Source organism: Primulina eburnea, chromosome 9, assembly GCF_022965805.1.
Source record: "Primulina eburnea isolate SZY01 chromosome 9, ASM2296580v1, whole genome shotgun sequence".
NCBI classification, from domain to species: domain Eukaryota; kingdom Viridiplantae; phylum Streptophyta; class Magnoliopsida; order Lamiales; family Gesneriaceae; genus Primulina; species Primulina eburnea.
Window position 1 is genome coordinate 34,386,416 of NC_133109.1, and position 21,082 is coordinate 34,407,497.

General features: G+C 35.5%; 2 protein-coding genes and 1 pseudogene across 7 annotated transcripts; 1 reads left to right on the forward strand and 2 right to left on the reverse strand.

The window, feature by feature from the left end:
- Positions 1-1,697: 1,697 nt before the first annotated feature.
- On the forward strand, positions 1,698-11,668 carry LOC140842000 (uncharacterized protein At5g08430-like; annotated as a pseudogene).
- Positions 11,669-14,438: 2,770 nt separating this feature from the next.
- Positions 14,439-16,319, reverse strand: LOC140842001 (uncharacterized). 2 transcript variants are annotated; one of them, XM_073209782.1, is made up of 4 exons: positions 16,114-16,319; positions 15,429-15,531; positions 14,785-14,889; positions 14,439-14,700 (listed from the first exon to the last, which is right to left on the reverse strand). In XM_073209782.1, exons 2-4 carry the CDS (start codon positions 15,471-15,473, stop codon positions 14,584-14,586), a joined length of 267 nt encoding a protein of 88 aa, XP_073065883.1. In that variant the 5' UTR covers positions 15,474-15,531; positions 16,114-16,319; the 3' UTR covers positions 14,439-14,583. The 2 variants fall into 2 exon arrangements, with proteins under 2 accessions (XP_073065883.1, XP_073065882.1); XM_073209781.1 differs by having other exon boundaries at positions 16,020-16,319.
- A 678-nt stretch (positions 16,320-16,997) lies between these two features.
- Positions 16,998-21,023, reverse strand: LOC140842002 (protein FAR1-RELATED SEQUENCE 11). 5 transcript variants are annotated; one of them, XM_073209783.1, is made up of 4 exons: positions 20,843-21,023; positions 19,107-20,132; positions 18,516-18,959; positions 16,998-17,869 (listed from the first exon to the last, which is right to left on the reverse strand). In XM_073209783.1, the coding sequence occupies exons 2-4, from the start codon at positions 20,082-20,084 to the stop codon at positions 17,243-17,245; spliced, it is 2,049 nt and encodes a 682-aa protein (XP_073065884.1). In that variant the 5' UTR covers positions 20,085-20,132; positions 20,843-21,023; the 3' UTR covers positions 16,998-17,242. The 5 variants fall into 5 exon arrangements, with proteins under 5 accessions (XP_073065884.1, XP_073065888.1, XP_073065887.1 ...); XM_073209787.1 differs by having other exon boundaries at positions 19,107-20,149; XM_073209786.1 differs by having other exon boundaries at positions 20,796-21,023.
- Positions 21,024-21,082: the final 59 nt, after the last annotated feature.

Sequence of the window (21,082 nt, forward strand, 5' to 3'; positions counted from 1 at the left end):
AAATTTTAGACTGAAATCTTTAAATTTTAACATATTATTACTCAGATAGACAGTTTGTAACCTTCTGTATAATTTTTCTCCACATGAGTCACAAACTTCATATCTTTTGATTAACAGTTATTCCAATTCATATTAGTTACCGTTTCACCATCCATATTTTTTAGAAAATCCAGAATACACCAAATTTTAGATTTGCTATTTCTTTCAATATTTTCGATCATTTAATTGTTTTTAAAATGGTTTTTTTTTTTTTTTGCGATTGAGAATGAATTCATGTATATTTTTCGATTGTAGAGTTTATATTTTCTATAAAAAATATTTTTTTGGTTGTGAGTTCTGTGCACTTTCTTCGCCATTTTTCCGGCGTTTTCCATCAACTAACAAGTGTTCATGGTTCAGTGTAGCTTGTTTTTTAACTTAAGACACATTATTTATGATTATTGATTAATCAATGTTTTTTACTTTATTAATTATAGTATAATTTTGCTTATACTAAACTAAAATCTTGGTTATGTGGGCATGTCTCATAGTTGTTTTAGTATTTTCATCTTACTACAAAATCCTCAAATATAAGACAAAATCTTGCTTATGAACTGGTGCATCACACTTGTCAATTTCTAATTTTTGTTATTTTTAAATTTTGCATTCTTCCAAATACACATACATATTAATCAATTTCTTTTCTCAACCTCAAATATTTTTTTTTCTAGAAACAAGCGATTGAAAGGAAGTAAACAAATCAAAATGGATGTCTACTTTTTTTCCAATCATGAACATGAAGCAAATTCCTTACAGAGCATGCCATGATTTAAAATTAGATTAATTATATGCTTTTAGTTTAGAATCAAAGTAAAAATATTGAAATTTTTGAAAAATTACGATATATATTTTGTTTTTAATAAAATAAAGAGTGGGTCTCATGTGAGACCGTCTCACGGATCTTAATCTGTGAGACAGGTCAATCTTACCCATATTCAAAATAAAAAGTAATACTCTTAGCATAAAAAGTAATACTTTTTCATGGATGACTCAAATAAGAGATCTGTCTCAAAAATACTCAAGTTTTTGCCTAAAATAATAGGTCTATTATGATTTCATGCTAACCATCCAATAGAAAATAAATAGGGAATTAACGAAGATCACAATAGTACTGTATGGATCTAGTTAAAATTTTGGAATTACCATTGTGGTGTAAATATTTGTCAGCGTCTTGCTAGAAATAATTAACGTAGATTACCACAAATGTATAATTTCTTTTTTTAATAGAAAAATCTATAATTTCTGAGGGATATTTGTATCTAGAAATTTTATCTCAATACAATCTTATCGAATAATTACCCCTGGCAATATAGAATCATCCAAATCTAAGACACTGTTGTTTTTTTTTTTTACCATAATTGTTTTAAAACACATTTTCGGGTTATCTTTTTCATCTAAATATTATAATGTAGTATCTTTTTTAAGATCACATCGTCGTTTTAAATAATTTAATTTGATTTATTTATTTAAATTTTTTATGACATGAGGTCTGAGGAATCTGCTATTGTTATTTCTATTTATATCGAGTAATTCGAACTAACTCAATTGTTTATAAATTATGTTAACCAGATAATTATATTAGATAAATTTTACGTGACAAACTTGTTCAATAAATATCAATAAAAAAAATCGAACTCATCGTCATTAGCTAACGTTCACATACTCTAACACAAAAACAAAGCACCAAATTATGAAAGAGCCTTGTCAAAGAGAGTTAGGTTAATCATTCCAACCTGCGACAGGGTAAAATGAGGATGTTAGGAAAGATTTAATGTAATTTATACGGATATTGGTTAGAAATCATCAGAGGCTGAGTTTTTGTTCTACACTGATCCTTCTGGCGTATATTCATACTTGGGTCTCTGTTAAAACTCCGACAGCCATTAATCTGTTGTACAGCTTTATTATCATCAAAACTTGTAATTTTTTGCGTTTCTGAAACGGGTTTTCTCGATAATGCTTAGATATCATCACAAGCTGAGTTTTTTTATGCTATAGTGTTCGTTTTACTTTGAACTGGGTCTCTGTTAGAACTCTGCTGCACTGGTTTATTCGCCCTTCATTCTCCTGGTTTGTTATTTGAGAAAATCGAGAGGACTTGAAGCAGAACTTGTTTTTATAAATTCTGAAAAGTTGCGGCGATGAAAAGGAAAGGAAAGAGGAAGGTGGAAAATAAGGAAGATATAGCGGAAAGCTGGTGCTTCGTTTGCAAAGACGGAGGGTACATTCGTATATGTGATCACAAGTGAGTTTCCTTTTCATTTTGTTTAAAATTGAACCATTTTGCAGTTTCTTTGCTGAAAAAGAATCGGTGTCTGGTTTGTAAATTATCTATCGCAGGGATGGGCAATGGGGATGATAGTCTCTGCATCTGATTTGTTCCCCCCTTTTATTTTCTCTTCTGCGGGGAGCTGTAAAAGCAAATTCAATATTTTTTTCTTGAACACCCCTTTTTGACTTATCAGTAGTCCGCGGCTCCATTTCTGTTCCCCATTTGTTGCACTGTGGAAGGATATGATGCCAATGACAAAAGTAGTTGGCTGTCGGATATTTGAAGTAACTCATAATCTATCACGAGTCACATGTTTGCAGTTTTGATCGTTTCTGTTTAAGTGCTTTAGATGCCAACCGAATAAATATTTTTATTTCGTGCTACAATGATCATCAGTTTCAAAGATTTTTAGTTTGTTTCTTGTGTCAGAGAAAAGAGAGATGAGGATTACTGAACTTCTATAAAAATTTCTATAACGAATGCATATTACTTTTCCAGGGAATGTCTAAAATCTTATCATCCTTCTTGTGTTGGGAAGGATGACGATTCATTTCTGGAAAGTGAGAGCAAATGGACTTGTGGTAAGTCGATCTTCTATACTCTCTGTGATCATCATGATTTTTATAGAACTTTGAACCAAAAAATCTAGCATCAAGCCTTAACTTTTTGTTGCTATGTACTCTCTCTCTCTCTCTCTCTCTCTCTCTCTCTCTCTCTCTCTCTCTCTCTCTCTCTCTCTCTCTCTCAAAATAGCTCTATATGTCCGTGTTAGAATTTATAGGCAAGAAGTGATGAGGAGAAATCATGTGAAACGTATGAATATATGCTTAATTTTGTTTTGTAGTTTGCCCAAAAGACTTGGAGCTAACTAAGAACTTCTGATTCATTTTGGGCCGGGGTTAGTTAGCAAAATAACCTTGGTCAAACAATTTTGAAAAAGAATGACACCCCATGTATAATTGAAAACACTTAAATGAACTTGAGGAATATTATTTAAAAAAAATTAAGTTTGACCTAGGCTATTCTGCCAAATTTCCCTAAATTTTGATGTTATATTTATTACACACACAAAATATAAGAAATGTTGATTTCTCTACAAATATGATGTCACTTGTAACATGATGCTTATTACTTTATGTTTCAGATCGGCACAAGTGCATTCTCTGCAGGAAATCTTCATATTTTCAATGTTACACCTGCACAACTTCCTTCTGCCATTATTGCCTTCCTGGAGCTGAGTTTTTACAAGTTAAAGGGAAAAACGGGTTCTGCGATGAATGTCTTAAGCTTGCATTGCTCATTGAAGAAAATAAGGGTTATGATTCTGATGGGGTATGGTTACTGTGTATTGTAAATTGAATAGTAAATTGGCCTTCTTTTCTCATTTTCTTTTTGTTTATGAAGGAGGGTTGGAAGGTTTTTCTGTCAAACTTTGGGTGCATTTCCCGTAAAGAAATTCCTTATGGGTTGACTCTAAGTGGAACAAGTATTGCCAGTCATGCTCCCCAACTGTTGCACCCAACAGAACATGTATATCCTTTGTCGCTGGGTTTTTAAGATTCAGGCTATAGTAGAAGAATGTATTGGGTGCCAGAAATATTAGCTTTTGGGACAATCCCTGGTTGTTGGATTCTCTGTTTATTTTGTGCTTGTTGCCTGGTTCCCAGGATGTTAAATTTAATTCTTTTGGGAAAGAAAGTTGGTGGCATGTTGAGAAGTTCTTATAAGTTGATTTCATGGGACATTGTTGATTATATATTTTAGATCCCAATTTCGGAATCATGGAGAAGACAAACTTAACTGGAAACATGCTCTAATGGCCCATTTCCCAACAAATCGACACGACGGTTTATTAGCTCTTAGCACTTACCTGGTGTTGCACTAGTTTACTCTCCTTTTTTTTTTCATCTGTTGGAGCTTCCTAGCCAGGAAGATTCCGGTTAATGACTTCCTTAAAGCTTGAGGAGCTCAGCTAGCATCGCAATGCAAATGCTTGTCATAGAAAGTAAATGATGGATCATCTCTTCTTTTCAAGTGACATTGCTTTTCAGGTGTAGACACATTCTACAATTTTTTTCGTGTTTCTCACTTCGATAGCTTGGAGGCTTGAAAGCTTGATGAAGTGTGTTGGCAAAAGAGGCATATCAAGGAGAGTATTCATTTTCTCATTACTTGGTTTCTATTGGTGACCAACAATAACTCCTACAGTCGGGATAACAAGTGCACAACCTCTAAGAATTATTCGAGCTATTCATCTCATATATCTTTTATGTTTGATGAGGGAATGTACAAATTTGAGCATTGGATAGGCTTTCTTCTGCTATCAGAGATTGGGTAATCTTGCTTGTTACGGAAATAGTTATTCACATGATTGTGATTAGATCGATCAAACCACACTTTGGTTCATTTGAACTTAATATGGATGGCTGCTCTTGTGGGAATCCAGACCAATCTTATGTCGGCGATATCACTCAAGATCATAAAGAGAGCCCCATCTGCGTGTTTCAGGATTTCATTGGAGTCGGTTTATATCTTAGTGCTGAAATGACGGGATTGGAATTTTGCCAACGATAATTATTGCTTCCCAAATTACTTTGAATCAAACTTGCTTGGGAATAAATCACATCTTTTCATTATCCTAGAATTTCCAGTCTGTCTTTTACTCACATTTATCGGGAAGAGCACTCTGTTGCAGATGCCCCAGTGGACCCGGCCCATTTCCGTCCCTTCTCTACTTCTTCTACGATTGCTTAGCGGTATTTGGTTGTTATCATCTAGTGCACTTGGTGATCTTGTTTGGTTTGGATCTTAGTCATTGGGAGGTTTTGGCCAGTCACTTCAAATGTATGTTGTTTTTTTATTGATGGTTTTACCTTTAAAATAACACCAAAGGTCGACAACCATCGTCCATCAACATCATTACAGATGTGACCCAAGAGTCCAGGACGTAACCATCAACAAGTTCAATATTTATAGAAAATAGATTGTGGATGCCACTAGACGTGAGTACAACAAAGCACATGGGGTGACTCATATTGCGTTAGCACAAGAAACCATATGCATAATGATATCAATATAAACAAATTAAATATCTAACTTAAAACAAAGGACTGCTCTCGTGGAAATCCAGGTGATTCTTTAGTTGGAGGTATCATTCTGGATCACTTTGGAAATCCGGTTTTGGCTTTTTAGGATTTCATTGGTATCGGTCTAATCTTAGGGTGGAACTGATGGCTATCACAATGGGATTGGATCTTTGCCAGCAATACCGCTGATTTCCTATGTATCTTGAATTGCTTTTGCTTGTTTCATTGATCATCATTAAATCTAATCATTCAAACTGAAAGCTAAATTACGTCCTGACTAGAATTCGCTCCATTCTTTTTGAATTTGATGTCTACCTTAGTCACATGCTTGGGGAAAGGAACTCTGTTGCAGATATCTTAGCGAATGCAGCCTCCACAGAGAGACGATGACTTGCTCCCCAGGAATATCAAAGGCTTTCGTAGACGGGATAGGATGAGATACCCATGTTTACGTTGTTTTTCCAAGATGACCTTGTGTTTGTTTGGTTGTATTCTTTTGGTGTGCTTTGTAACTCTGTTGATCTATGTTTTGATTTATTGGGAGGTCTTGGCCTAGTGCCCCTCTCATTTGCATTGCTTCTTAGTGTTTAAAAAACATCTTAAACAAAAAAAGAAACAAATACACTATCAATCACGAGATTGCCCATATTTATGATTTCTTGGACTCGGGTCCGACATTGCCAAAATATACTAATTTCATCTTGTGAATAATTGGCTTTTTCTTTGACAACACTAGTGCTATGGAGTCTGATGAGGAGCTTAGAAAACTAGTCATTATAAACAAGTCGTTATAAAATTTTCTGGTTGTTTCTTATGGTCGGCTCGATAGATTGTTCTATAATTATTAGGGTAACATTTTCCCTCTGTATTATAGTATTGCTCTAATTGCCTATGCTAACATATCTTTAACTGGTAGTCTGCATTTATTCTGCAACCAAGTACCAACTATACCATATTGTTATCATCAAAACTAATCATTCTGATAACTTATTTGAAATTGCCTGTGCATCCGCTAAGTCAGTACAGTAGATTTAATTTACATCATTTCCAAAACCACCTATAGAAATATGTTTCACATAGTGTAGCCATGATCTTTATTGACCATAAAATAGTTAATGGGGAAGAAATTATATGTGAGGCTGTCTGTCAAATATGACGGGCTTCCTTCAGCAACATATGTGGTTGATTTTTCCCACATCCCTTTTCTATATTAGTTTGAAAACAGACAAGCATAATAGTAGCAGGACCTCAGAGAATTCCTGAAGTTTGTCACCATCTTGGGATCATAGGCTTAGGGTGACAATTTCAACTGCTTTTTGGGTGACGTGCCAGTGGAAACGGACCAGCTTCCTTTCAACTATGATGTATTAATTGCCATATTGTTAGTGGACATAATTCTATAGATTTCGATGTGCTAAAATTTTCTTTTTGTGCAGATCATGATTCTATTGTATCAGCATAATGTGGTTGTATCCCAATTCTTGCTGAATCTTTAACAAAGAGTTCTAAAATGAGAGATTAGGCGTAACTATGACAAAATTGATATCCAATTTCCCCACTGCATAGCTTCCTTGATTTCTATACGCAGGAGTCCAGTAGCATGTCATTCATAGCAGGCATGTATAGACGCTAACTGGTAGTTTAGGTGTCATAACACATAACCACTGCATTACGTAAATTGACAGACATGAAGAATCTGAGAAGCTTGTTTTACTTTCCTTGTTTCTCATAAATGCTTGTTGCTTTACAGGACATGGTGGACTTTACAGATAGAGAATCTTGTGAGGGTTTATTCATGGAATACTATGTCATCATTAAAGAAGAGGAAGGATTTGAGGCAGGGGATATTTATGCTGCTCAAGGTCGGCTGAAAAAGGGAGATGACATGAAATGTGGGTCTGGTTCAGAATTTGAGGAAGATGAAGAACAGATATCTGACTATGAGGGCATGAATTGTGGAAAGAAATGCAAGCAATTGAGTGAGAAAACAAAATCCAAGAGACAGAAATCTGCTATACAGCAACACTTGAAATCCAACAAAGAGGACTTTATTGGCTGGGGCTCAAAATCCCTTATTGAGTTTCTAGAATCAATTGGTAAAAGCACTATCAAAGAACTATCACAGCATGATGTAACTCTCCTGGTGAATGAATATATTAAAGAAAACAATCTTTTTCATCCTAATAAAAAGAAAATGGTTATTTGTGATACTTGGCTACAATCTCTGTTTAGGATAAAAAACATTAAACAAACGCCGAATTTATGATTTGCTGGAGGCCCATTTTGCCGAGAACAAAGATGAATCGGAGGAGGATGGCATTGGAAATGCTTCTGAAAACAATAGTTCTGGCAGCTTGGATGTATGTAAAAGGAAAAGAAAACTCGACAAGGAGGAAAAATCCCAGAAAAAAGAGCTAGAACATGTTGTGCCTCCAAGTGTTTTTGCATCTATTATAGTTGAAAACATGAAACTTATTTACTTGAAGAGAACCTTGCTATATGAACTACTTAAGCAACCTGAATCATTAGAAGAAAAGGTAGCAGGGAGCTATGTTCGAGTCAAAACAGATCCATATGATTACTCTTCAAAATGTTCTCATCAGCTCATGCAAGTCAAAGGTCAGTCTTCAAACTCATTAACACAACACCTGATAATTCAATTTCCCTGAGACAACATACTACTTTGTTGCTGTATGACTCTCCTACATCTGGGATCCTAGTGTGTAAACTCCTCTTGGTCAAGAATCATTCAAGCAAAGGTCATCAAAGTTAACCTCTTCAATGATGGGTCTTTTAAACTATTTTTGCAAGGGTCGTCAAATTTAAAATGTATGTGAAACTATGACGTCAGAATCTGGTGCTATCCTGAATTTGCCTAAGTAGAAAGAACTTTGGTTTTCCCCTGGCTTATAATCAACAGTTGAAGCGGGTTGGAAATAAAGTAAAATTATTGGAAAAGAGGATAATGAAAAGCATATGATCAGAACTATGTAGATGGTACACAGGTTAAGATAAAATAATTGGTTGATGATGTACAACCTCTATGAGTTTGCCATTATGTAATCTAAAGTAACAGTGTGAAAACAGTTACTGTTTATTGTAACGGGTGTACACTTGACGATCCATTTGGATGGCCATATTTTGGTTTTACTAACTAGTAACTACAACAAAGAGATGTAATGATGTATGAAGGATTAGAGAACGATAAATGGCCATTCTTAAGTTTTTCTTGGTTTACCTTAACTTACTTTAGTACCCAAGGAAATACGTAAATCTAGAATGATAACTAGAAGACAAAATAGTTGTTATCTTTTGGGTGATCAGAATATTAATTGCCTATAATGCCCCCAAAGGTTGTGTAAATTACTATTTCTGTTGTAGAGCAATAGAACAATCATAATGTGATATTTGGGCTATTTTCTGATTAAGATGATTTAAGTTTTACTGCCATATCATTTATAGCTTTAAAGCCTCAAAACATTTGGTCCTATAATTCATGTCAAGATAAAGTCATGTATTCAATTCACATGAGTTTCAAGGTCGTGCAATTATTGGAAGGGACATTGTGGGGGAGTAACGTGACCATGACCCGGAATTTGGGCTAGACTATTGTATAATTTAAAAAATATGTGTTGTATTGTTACTACTACTTATATTTTGTTTGCATCTTTTATAATGACTACTTATCTTCTAGTAATCATTGCAGATATATACATTACATGTAAACGTTCAGATGTCAGATGAAGCTCTAAACTTAGCCTTTCAAAGGGTCATCGTTATGACTAGCCTTCTTTTGTGTGTCTAAAACAGAAAATAGATGTTTATCTACTCCAATGCTTCAGTAATTCATATTTGGGTGTGGAATAGTTAAGAAGGAAACGAACCTCATATTCAATCGAAACGTTTTGCATTGATTCAGTAAATTGATGCCAAAATATAACTCCTCCTCTCTTGCAAAATGTTGATATTTATTTCTAATTTTTCTTGTTTATTGTCAACCAGGAATAAAAATGGATACAGGGACTGAAAACAAGACGGATATTGTCCTTCAAGTTTCAAATTTGCTAAAAGAAATTCATATAAGTCAGCTTTCAGATAATGATTTTTCGAAGGTACTGCCATCTTTTCTTCAAATCTGTAATCATGCCAAAATGAATCCCAGTACTGTAACAATGATTACTGTACGAAAATTAAGTGTTTGGTGGTATATGCCATGAGTTTTTCTAGCTGTCTATAATAGGACCAACAATAACAATATGTATTCTGAAAAATCAGGTTCATGCTAGCAATTCCATTCAACTTATTTAACCCCCCCAAAATTCATATTTTATCACCCACTTCGCAGGAAGAATGTGAAGAATTAAGGAGAAAAATGGCTGACGGCCAGCTGGAGAGGCCTTTGGTGATGAGTGCTGCTATCTCTCCGGAATCAGCTGGACAGACGTTTCTCTTGAAACATAGAAAGCATGCAGTTCTCTTACTTAATTGTGATTCTTGATTTTTCTCACGTCATTGGTCTTAACTAAGATGTATTTATAATTGTAGCAACTGCTTGACAATTTTTTATTTAACTTAGAATATTAGCTATAATACATCGCAAAAAGATGGGTTCATCATTATTTATTAATCTTAAAGCATGGACTTTTTTCAAACATGTAGTGGCTTCTTTTACAGGTGGAACTTGAACAGAAGGCCAGAATTCTTCACAGGGATATAACAAAGCATGTAAGCTTTATGTTTCATTTTCATCATATTCTCTACAAGTAATTTCCTTCCTATACTGGCTACTTTCTATCGTTAAATTTTGATTCCTTTTTATATTTTGGGCTTCGGTTATCATGATCTGTCTGGATATGTATTTAAACATCTCAGCCGCTCTAACCTCAAGTCCTTTTTTCTGTTCCCATTAGATTTTTCACGATAATGTGTCCCTTTGTTTATTTAGCATTGTAATATCCAAAAGGTAAGGCTCGGTCTCCTCTTTGTTTGGTTTTTTAGAACTATATTAACTGCTCGGGTCTGCCTTGACCCCTGTTGTTGGGCGGTTTATTTTACCAAAAGAACATTTTTAAGCATTTATTAAACTATACTCTGGGACCATTTAAGATTATTAGTTCGAACCTGCAGGGTTTTGTGTTTGTATCTAGCGCATTCCTTTGTTGGTAGTGCCATCCTTTCCATTCTCATATACTCGAGAATCGCCCTAGCCTTTGATTAACATTTTGTATTTTATTTCTTATGCAATGATACTCATAGAGATCTGTCCTATCGGTTTCCATGTACTAAAATCTAGAAACAAGCTATTACAGGAGGTTCATACCATGCAGTTTCTGATGGTTGGTGCTGAACTGTCGTTGGTACTGTATTTATTGTCTTCATTCTCCTACCTAGGAATTACTTTGGAAGTTGTTCGATCTTTTTTTACCACTTGTTGAGTAAGTTGGTTTTGATACTGCTTGTGGTAGATGAAAATTTTACGATATTATTTTAAGCATATGCAGCCCACCTTATGTGTTCTTTTGATGTCTCAAATTTATTTTGGTTATTTAATGATGATTTAGATGTAAATCTTATCAATATTTGTCTTTGACTGCTTTTTTTCCTTATGTTACAATAACTTGTATTAATATTTCAACTATTACTATATTATAAATGCTTTTATCATGCGTTGAAGTATTTAAACACATTTTTTTCTTCGCCAGGTTTATCCTCTCACTGAATTATTGCTTGAAATTCTAAATTTCCTTGATGTTAATTATCTACTATTCTCTTGTAAAAAAATAAAAATATTTGTTGCTATGTTAATATATTGTCATATCGCTTGCTTTATACTCTTTTATTTGATTTTCTTTAATTTCGTACCAGTGGATTAACAAAGAGCTGTCCCTGTTGCAAAAACTAATTGATCGGGCAAACGAGAAAGGGTGGAGACGCCAATATCCTTTTATGTCAGATATACTTTGTGAGGGAAACATCAAATTTCAATTGTAAGTTCTATTGCATGAGGTGACCTTTGTAGTTTGTGGCCTTAACCTACATGCGTGGAACGCTTTTCGAGTACTTGGAGAAGAAGAAGAGACTGCAAACTCCATCAGAACAGGAACAACTTTTTTGAGAATGTTGCAGTGGTGATTCCGGATGTATCTGAACTTGAATCTTATACTGAAGAAGTCAAAGATGACATCAAATGTGAAGAAGATTCTCCCAAATCAATTTTGCAATGTAATTCGGTAGTTCATAGTGATGAATGGCTGGGCGCAAAACCTTCAGGTACTGTTGATCAGAGACTCCAAATGATGCCGTTTCTTGTGCATATTTTGATTTTGCTTTTCTCGTTTTTAAGTTTTTTAATATAGTCCTTATACATGGAAATTGGAATAATAAGTAGAGGGCCTAGTAGGGTAGTAGGAGCAGTTGTCACTCTTTCAGTTAAACTATCTTGAAATTTTATGTATATTTCTCAAAATACGGTTCCATCCCCTCGAAAGTCTTCAGTCACATTCCACCTAAATTCCTGGGTCTGGATGTTGGAAGCAAATTTTTTAAGTACTACGGAAAATTAAATGGCATAGCATTTATCTACTGTATGAAAGGGATGCCAATATCAAGTATCACGATTCCTTTGCCATCTCTTCTTGAACCAATCCTCTATTATGCAATTTAAAATTTTCAAGATGATGCGCTGATTCAATACATTTGCACTGATGTTTGCAGGAGAAAATGCTCACCATAGTCATGTGACTCAAACTACTGAAATATCTGCCTCGAGTAAACTTCATCCGTGTCTGTCACACAGCTGACACAGGAAATGTGAATGACAAAAATGCGAGCTTGAAGCACACATCCAAATTCAGATTATGGAAGGAAGATCAAAGCGAAGAGGATGCCATTGGGTTTCAGGAGCCCATTAACATTGCTTTCCCCAAAGGATAGTTTATCTAGCTAGTTTCGTCCAATGCCGGTCACAGAAAAAACAAGAAACCGGTAAATTTTCAGTTTAATCTATGCTACTGCCCCTGCCCTTTGGTTTGAAAGACTAAGAATTCCAAAAAGAAAAATGATGTTAAGGAGTTGCTTGGTTAGGCTTGTGGTATTATTTGCACGCACGAAATTGTGGTGGACATATGAACTAGCACTTGGCTATCTACCCACACACCCCCTTCATTTTCATAGTCGTGCATCCAGGGTCTGTAGCTTGTAATTAAAACTTACATATCCGTAAGTTTTTAATCAATATTTAGTCTATATGTTTTTTCCCTTTCCTTTTTGGTTGATTATTCGACTCGTGTATTGTATGGTTTTTTTTAATAAGTTGAACGGTTTAAGGATACATTATTTTGTAACATGTTTTTTAAAGCTATTATATCGTATATGTGAATTTTGAAAAACTAAATTAGTTAGTGAGTCATTATATTTATATATAATTTCTAATATTTTATATTTTCTCTCTTATTTGTATTTAAAATATAACATTTAGGGATGACAATGGGTAGGGTATGGGTCGGATTTCATACATCCATCTTCATACTCATTTATTAAATTCATTCCCATCGGGTATTGAATTTTATCACATCTTCATACACATCGGATTATTGGATAAACATACCATAATTATAAAAAAACAAATTCTGGTTTTTGGCTGGGTAAATGATTAATTTTTACGACACAACGTGCTTAGAAACCATCGTGAAGTCTTTTTTTTTTAAAAAAAACTTCTACTAATTTTTTTTCTTCGTTTTTAATATTAATATTAAGAGATAAATATGGTAAGAAATCTATCGACTGTAACATATAATATTTCATTAAGTATTTATATCTAAATTTCCATAATATTGTATAAAAAAATAATCTCAATAATATCAAATATGACTTTGGTAATGTATAATAATATTTGGAGTAAAAGATATTATCTTATTTTATTTAATACCATGGTGAACCAATAATTACCTTGCCTCTGATATTTGCCCTATTTTATGGTGGAATATAGTGTTCAACGGCAGTGAATTTGTTCAGAACATGGATTCACTCAAGGTCTTCCTGTTCATTGTTTTGCTAATTGTATCGTGTAAGCCATTCTATTCTCGTGTAAATATTTTATATATTTATTTTAAATTTTTTCTACACACGATCAGTTACCATTATTTTTTTTTTTTTAAAATATACATGATGTTCTTAACTTGTGGAAACAAAAAATGGGAAGATGAAGATAAAATAGTATGTTTGAGTCTGATTATTTTTTGTTATTTGTGCTCCAAAATGTTATTTATGACATTACAAAAGAAGATGTAGTGTGTAAAATCTGGAGGTCACATGCATGCAATTTTCCTACATAATTTGGATTGAGAAATTCCTCTTTCCTCGAGAGGATATATACCAAGGGACTCTCTTAGAATTATGTAGATGATTCTACACCATTATTTTATTTTTTGTTTAACGAAATTTATGCATTTTTTTTTTTGAAAAAGAAAAATCTCGGTCATGGTCAATCCCTTCACATGCATACTCTAAATTAGTTGATGTATAGAAGAGGACATTAACACAAGAATTTTCCAAATTGACAGGTTCGACCCTCTCAAAGGGGGACAATGGCGCAACTAAAGACGGAAGAATTCCCAATGCGCCAACTGGGCCATCAGTGGATTACGACATTAAGGTGGGAACGTGTCGGAACGATACAGATTGCCTATGCCCGAGGAGGTGCAAAATCAAGCAGTGCACCAAAGGGCAATGCTACTGTAGGTTCGAGCAGGGAGATCAAGACATTTTGGTTGGTGCTTGCTCGGGTGATAGTGATTGCCTCTGCCCTCGACGTGCTATAAGCAAATACTGCACTTTAGGAGACTGTTTTTGTACCTGTTAAGGTGTTGAAAAACCAAATGTTTTTTAATAGTAGTGCCTTTGGTTAGGAGAATGTGGTGGATCTAAGTTTCCAATCATTGATCCAAATGCATTCTATATATTCGGATGATAATTGAATCCATGGATTTGAAAAGTTTAAACTTTCATTTTTAGTCGTATCTTCAGTATAATAATGAGTAATAAATTCTTTTCCCGGATCAAATAAAATCCAGACAAAACCTAAGTAGTTCATATATTGCTCCGTACCAAGAATGACATTCAATTAATTCCATTCATGAGAGTAGCAGCATTATGCTTGCGTTACATGGTGAATTTCTGGTTTGAACGTTAAGCTCTGGCAAAAGCCTTCGACTCACTCGTCTCAAGGTTCTCTTTCCTGTATTCTCTCAACCTCTCTTTCAAGTTTTTGCTCTCTTCGAAATTCGCCTTCCGTCTCAGGGATTTCTGCAGAAAGATGTGGTTTGAGTTTATCGAATAAATTGACTGAAAATGGGCATTAAAATGGGTAAATGTCTGACTAGAACTCACTTCTTGACGGAAACACATATCAAGCTTTATTTTCAAGCCAGTGCATTCTCCAAAAAACTTCCCAAGAGGATGGTCTATGTGACACTTCTGGAATTGTTCGATAATCTGCACAACAGTCTATAAATTTCAATATACACAATAACATACCCACTTGGACAAATGAAAAAGGGCAAAGAAGTATTAATCGGCGTTATTTCTAGGGACAATATGAATTCAGCTGAGGAAATGGATAGCCGGTTAAAGTGTTTAACAAGTATGAAGCCAAATATATACTGTTTCCGCCAATCTTTTTGTTGAGGGAAAATAAAGAATACACCACGACAATGTTCTATCAACAAAGATTTGTGTAACACAGCACAAAGAATTGGTCACTTGATTTGTTTGGCAGAACATAACACCACCATGTTTGGCAGAACATAACACCACCATGTATGCAGCCTACTTCAAATTTTTCATAAGAAAGCTAATATCACCATGTATGCAATCACCATCAGATTGTTTGGAAGAAAGCTAATAGCATCATGTATGTTGAATGTTCAAAATTTTCTGCAGAAAGCTAATAGCACCATGAATGTCAGAATGTAACCAAATCAACTACCTAGTTAATATAAAATGTGAACTATTTCTGATTGGAAAAAACTCACTTCGGCACACATTGGATGCCTGTGGATTGTTAGAGGAGGATGCATTATGCTACTTGCCAACTACTTTATGCTTCCGAACAACCCAAGAACTATGTGAGAATTTCTGGGGCAAAAAAAGCAAAAACAAAGACAAAGGCTAGATCAGATTCAAACTCTGCTTCAAAAAACGGTGAGCCATGAATAAATTTTCTCTGAAAGTGTTGGCGACAAGTACATTTAAATCACCCATTAAATTTTGTGCCATTCATTAGCTCAATTTCAATCGAAATTCTTCTTATCCCTTCTTGGAAATTGCAAAATGATATTCAATTCTTTCTACTACCATGAAAGATCCTACCTTTTCAGTTCCGGGACGTTTTAAGGACAATATCGTGCTTCATATCATTGCAGTTCAATAGATTTGGAATTACATTTACCAATTTAGACATACATATTTCATATTTCGCATTTGGGTTTTTTCCTAACTGAATCAAATTCCATTAGTTCGAGTCTGCTCGACTCGAGCTCGCCTGGAGCCTATCGAACTCGAATCATGAAACAAGCCAAAGGAACTCCAAAATCGAATAGAAGCTGAAAAAAAAAGAAGCAAACCTTGGCAAAAAAGATCGAACCAAATTTACTGTTCCCAGCAAGAGATGAAGTGCGAATACGATGGGAGAAGATAGGACAAAGATGAAGACTAGACCTGCAGGAGCAATCGACGATGGCGGAGGAACAGACGGTAATGTCTCTGATCTGTGGAGCCGGAGAATGAAAAGTGGTACGAGACGGGTGGGGTGGCAGAGGATAGTGCGGCGGAATGCGGGTGGGGAGTGGCGGAGGGAATTTTGCTGGAATGGGAGAGAGCTTGTGATAGGTGAAATTTTAGAATACAGATTGCGACGGCCCTTTGTTTTTTATAAACTTCATTTTGGATAAATATTGATAGAAAAAATAACAAATCATATGAAATATGTATTTATTTTGATAATGGCAAAAACAGACGGTTTCACGGGTCGTATTTGTGAGACGGATCTCTTATTTGAGTCATTCATGAAAAATATTATTTTTTATGCTAAGAGTATTATTTTTTATTGTGAATACGAGAAAGGTTGACCCGTCTCACAGATTAAGATCCGTGAGATGATTTCACATAAGACTCACTCTTTGATAAATAATATTATGACTATTAACTTATTTCGTATGATTTATTATTGTTTTTTTATCAATATTATTAGATCTCATTTTAAATTTAAATAATAATATTAGCAATAATATGTATCAAAATAAAAAATTAAAATTTGGTAAACCCCTGCCGCTTCAAATAAAATTGCAGGGGCCGAGCCTTAACCCCCACTGTAATATGTTTTTTTTTTTTAAAAAATTGATATATTATCATTAATAAATAAATATATATTTTATATATATATAAACTAATTTGGTCTAGATCTCAGTAATTTTGAATTCAAGTCACTTTTTGCCCCATGTAACCAATATGATCTATTAATTATGTTTTTTTTTCAGGTTCATTTCTTTCCTTGCTTTAATTATCTACAGCAATAAAAGTTAATGGCGCGACACAATCAGAGGAAGGCAACTATATGCATAAATTTGAACATGGCAAGCACAAAACTGCGTCGAACGACATAAGAACTCCATGGCCGTTTTCACCCTTCCCAGAACATGCACCTAAGCTACTATTTACCATTCCAAATCGCCCAAGTTTCACGGCCACCTCGTCTCATTTTACTCGTGCATCTCATCTTTGTGCGAAAAACTATTCGGGTTTGCTGAGCATTCTGTCTCCCTCCATGTCGACCAAGAACGACGCTGCTTTAAGTTAGACTCCTGTGTGCGGAGGACAGTTCTCTCAAACCAAGTGAAGAAATGGGTTGTTCCCTAATTCGAGATATGAGCACAGAAATTTGCTCGGTTGCTAGATCTAAACGATCGTTTGATTTAGCAGACTCTGATATAAGAGTTGATACCATGTTCTGCAATAGCTGAACCCTTTCTGAATGATCATTCCGAGTGGCCTGAAGATTCTGATGTCTGTTAGACGGCATGTTGATTCTGCGCCAACGCAGAAGCAGATACCTATCTGGGATTTGGAAGCAATTCCCAGTTGAAAGAACTCTGAGAGCATGCTTGCAGAGGATTCCAGAGAACTCGAACTGGTGGCAGCTGCAACTGATGATGTCTTCTCTGGGCATCCAATAAACTTTCCGACCCCCCTCAAGTTTTGTATGGTGTCTAACTAGAAAACCATCCTCCATCTGATACGAGGCATAGTGGGCAGCAAGAACCAGTTGTTCTTGGAGCTTGGAAAATGCAAACGGTGTAAGAACTGTTGCAGCGTGGGATTCCATGGGGGCACCCGTTTTCAGGCTGATGTTTTGTATATTTTGCTGCATTGTTTGTTGTTCTCCAGCTTGATCCTTAAAATCCACTACTACTGCTGCCTGATGTTTATGATGATATTACACATAGAAAGGGTCAATCAACAATTCTGATATTACTCGTGGAAAATTTTTAATTCCAAGAAATCAACAAACATATGCAGCTATTTCATAGACCTTCCACATTACTTGAGCCATTTTTAGACCGTGATCTGGATCTGCTAAAGTTTATATCTCGACCACAAACCTAGTAATAATGTTAAGGAGGACGAGATTTCGAGTACTTCTCAATTTTTTTCCACAGATCATAGTCCATTATCGTCCATGGCATCAAAACAAGGTTTTATGTCTTAAAGTCCCAGAAGGAATCCCCAGAACAAAAGATAGCAGATAATTATAACTAAAAAAACATTAAAAAAAAACAATTGAAGATGGTCACGTCCAAACACAGTCAATATTACAGTTTTAAGAATACTATTATTATTCATTAAAAGTTCAACTTACAGCTATAGACTTCCAGGTTCCGCGATCTCTTCATATGAAAATATGTAGGGGCATAAAGCAAGAAAGGCATAAGTTACCGCAATAAATATCACATAATAGCTCGTATTACTGGGGGATAGCGACGATTGAATAAATTCAAACGGGGACATTTAGTTAAGCAGTAATACTAATTAAACACGACCTATTATCACATAAGGGAAATCACCTGTTCAACAAAGTGTGCAAGCCGGGTTTGAGCACTCAAAAACCGTTGGATAAAAGAATTTATTGCCTTTGATTCACCGGTTGTGGTCATTCCAGCAAAAAAATGGCTTCGCAAGTATGGCAATGCCCAGAGAGACCTAAGAGCATACAAGCTAGCTATGTGCCTGTTTGTATGCAAACCAAAAGAGTTCACCATATTTCTCCAACCCAATTCAAAATCTTCAGTCATTTCCAAATTATAAAGTCGATAGAACTCAGTTTTCCATTCATTGTAGTGCTCTCCCAAAACTGCGTTAAACCATGACGGAAACTTCGCCACTATAAGCCATATACAAAGAGCATGTTTGGCGGTGGGCATCCCCATTCCTATTGCTTCTTTGAGGCACATATTTTGGTCAGTCAATATTGTTTGTGGAGCTTTCCCATTCATAAATCCTAGGAAAACCTTGCAACAAAAATGCAGGATTAAGATGGGAATGCTGAGAAAAAAGCAAAAGAAAAAGAAAATGCCCATTCAACAGAATATGCAGCCCACAGGAACATGAAAATTTTTAATTTAGTTTCTAAAACATGTCACCCATCATATTTGTACCTTCAAAGCCCATGAGAATGACCTCAGATTTTCCTCCCGAAGGAGCACACAACCGAAGAAACAGGGCATGCCATAATTGTTCATTCCTACCCATATCCCCAGAGGCGTGTCAAATGCAGTCAGCCGATGTGTTGTATCGAACACCACTGCATCACCAAAAATCTCATATAACTGGATGGATGAGGCATATGACCATGCAATATTCTCCAATCTGCCACTAGGATCAAGTGTAAACTCAAACTTAAAATTAGGATCTTTATCCTTGATATTTCTGCACATTTTAAGCAAATCTATGCTCTCATCCTCTGGGTCTACTTTTCTGAAAGACTGAAGCAAATTTCTAACGTCTTTCTCTGTGAAGGGTAAATATCCAGGCTCGACGCACTTTTCCAGTTCCAGTAGCCTCATCATCTGTTGTACCGAGATCCCTGTTTTGGCAAACATTAAAATCCGGTTTTTGTCTGTGTCTGATATGGTCCGATATGCAGGAAGAAAGCGCACTTGACTTGGTTCCAAAAGTTCATGATTATGGTGGTTTGCAAAACCAGTAACGCGCCAATCTGGTACACCTAATTCAGTTGATTTGCTTATTCGCATATAGGCTTGGCATCCACAACGGGAAGATTTCCTGTTTCTTTGGGGCTTATTTTCGTTGGATGCTTTCAATGGAGTATTTCCAGCCCGGTGGCAGACAAAGTAGCGCCTGGTGAGGCCTTTTCCAACACCATCTTTACCCTCTGTCCTATGACGCCTGATTGAAAACCCACAACGTTTCGCAAATTCACTGTAGAATTCATAAGCAGCATCATGCGTTGGGAACCTTTGCCCAATATATGGAATCATATCATTTGCCGTCTCTAGAGATAGTCTAGTTTCATCCGGTGATTCCTCGGTGCTGCTCGTACCATCCAAAGACAAGGATCTCCGATCCGAGGGATCATCATACACCAACATCATCTGCCCCACCTCTTCAGACATTGTAGCCTTGTCAAGACTGCTCAAACCAATGGTAATGTTGGCTCATTTCTAAACACAAAACAATACTGCTCAAAAATCAGTGACCAAAAACTTCAGAGGGGAAAATACAGTAGTAAAAGATCCCATCCGCCTTAAAAAAAATCCACCAAAAGGAATTTCATAACCAAAACTGGGCGTATATGAAGTAACATCTCAGACATTGACCTGTTAAAAAAAAAATCCACTAAAAGGAATTGCATGACCAAAATTGTGCGTATATGAAGTAACATCTCAGACATTAACCCAGATACTAAGAACTAAAATTTAAAGCTATCATAAATGATTAACATTTTAGTGCAATAACTTCAGCTAAAACCAGAGGCAGTTCAATACTATGTTTTTATCCAAAACATCTATCTTTTGCAATCCATTTCGACATATTCAGAGCTAAAAGCTCAACGTCGAAATGTCACAGTACAATATCAAACCCGTAATCCAATCATCATTATCTATCATTCATTTCAATAGCTGAGAAAACAATCAAAAAGTTAATTCGTGGGCCAACTCCAAAATTACCACAGAACAAATTTGACACTCCTAACAGAGACGTCTCTCAATTAGAACGAAATTCATACAATCCACTGATGAGCAACGTATCCAGCAATACACATTCAAGAGGAAAAAACAACAACAAAGGTGTATGAGCATCACAATCACTTGCAAAAAACGCACTGAGACATTTTTGCATTAGCAATCGGTTTTCAATCAAAAGATCGTACATTGACACGATGACATATATGAATGTGTAAGCGTGAATCACGGTTCAACGGATCGTGTGAGATGTGATAGGGGAAATATGCATGAATTCTGGGTTGCTGCGTTGGGTGGAGATCGATGCCAGGTGATTAGTGGAAGGAGGAACCCTAAAGTGCGCAGGAATGCGGATACACCATTATATATGAGCGGCGCACGATACTATATAGCGCCTTTGGTGGCGTTGGGTTCTTATTATTATTGCA

Bases quoted from the DNA above. Each gene is read 5' to 3' on its own strand.
- LOC140842002 (XM_073209783.1), bottom strand. From the start codon at position 20,084: ATGTCTGAAGAGGTGGGGCAGATGATGTTGGTGTATGATGATCCCTCG. The intron at 18,960-19,106 runs GTACAAATATGA...TTTTGTTGCAAG, and splicing joins CATTCTCATGGGCTTTGAAG to GTTTTCCTAGGATTTATGAA. The intron at 17,870-18,515 runs GTGATTTCCCTT...CATAAACATCAG, and splicing joins TTGCACACTTTGTTGAACAG to GCAGCAGTAGTAGTGGATTT.
- LOC140842001 (XM_073209782.1), bottom strand. From the start codon at position 15,473: ATGCATCCTCCTCTAACAATCCACAGGCATCCAATGTGTGCCGAA. The intron at 14,890-15,428 runs GTGAGTTTTTTC...ACTGTTGTGCAG, and splicing joins GGCATCCAATGTGTGCCGAA to ATTATCGAACAATTCCAGAA. The intron at 14,701-14,784 runs GTGAGTTCTAGT...ATCTTTCTGCAG, and splicing joins ATATGTGTTTCCGTCAAGAA to AAATCCCTGAGACGGAAGGC.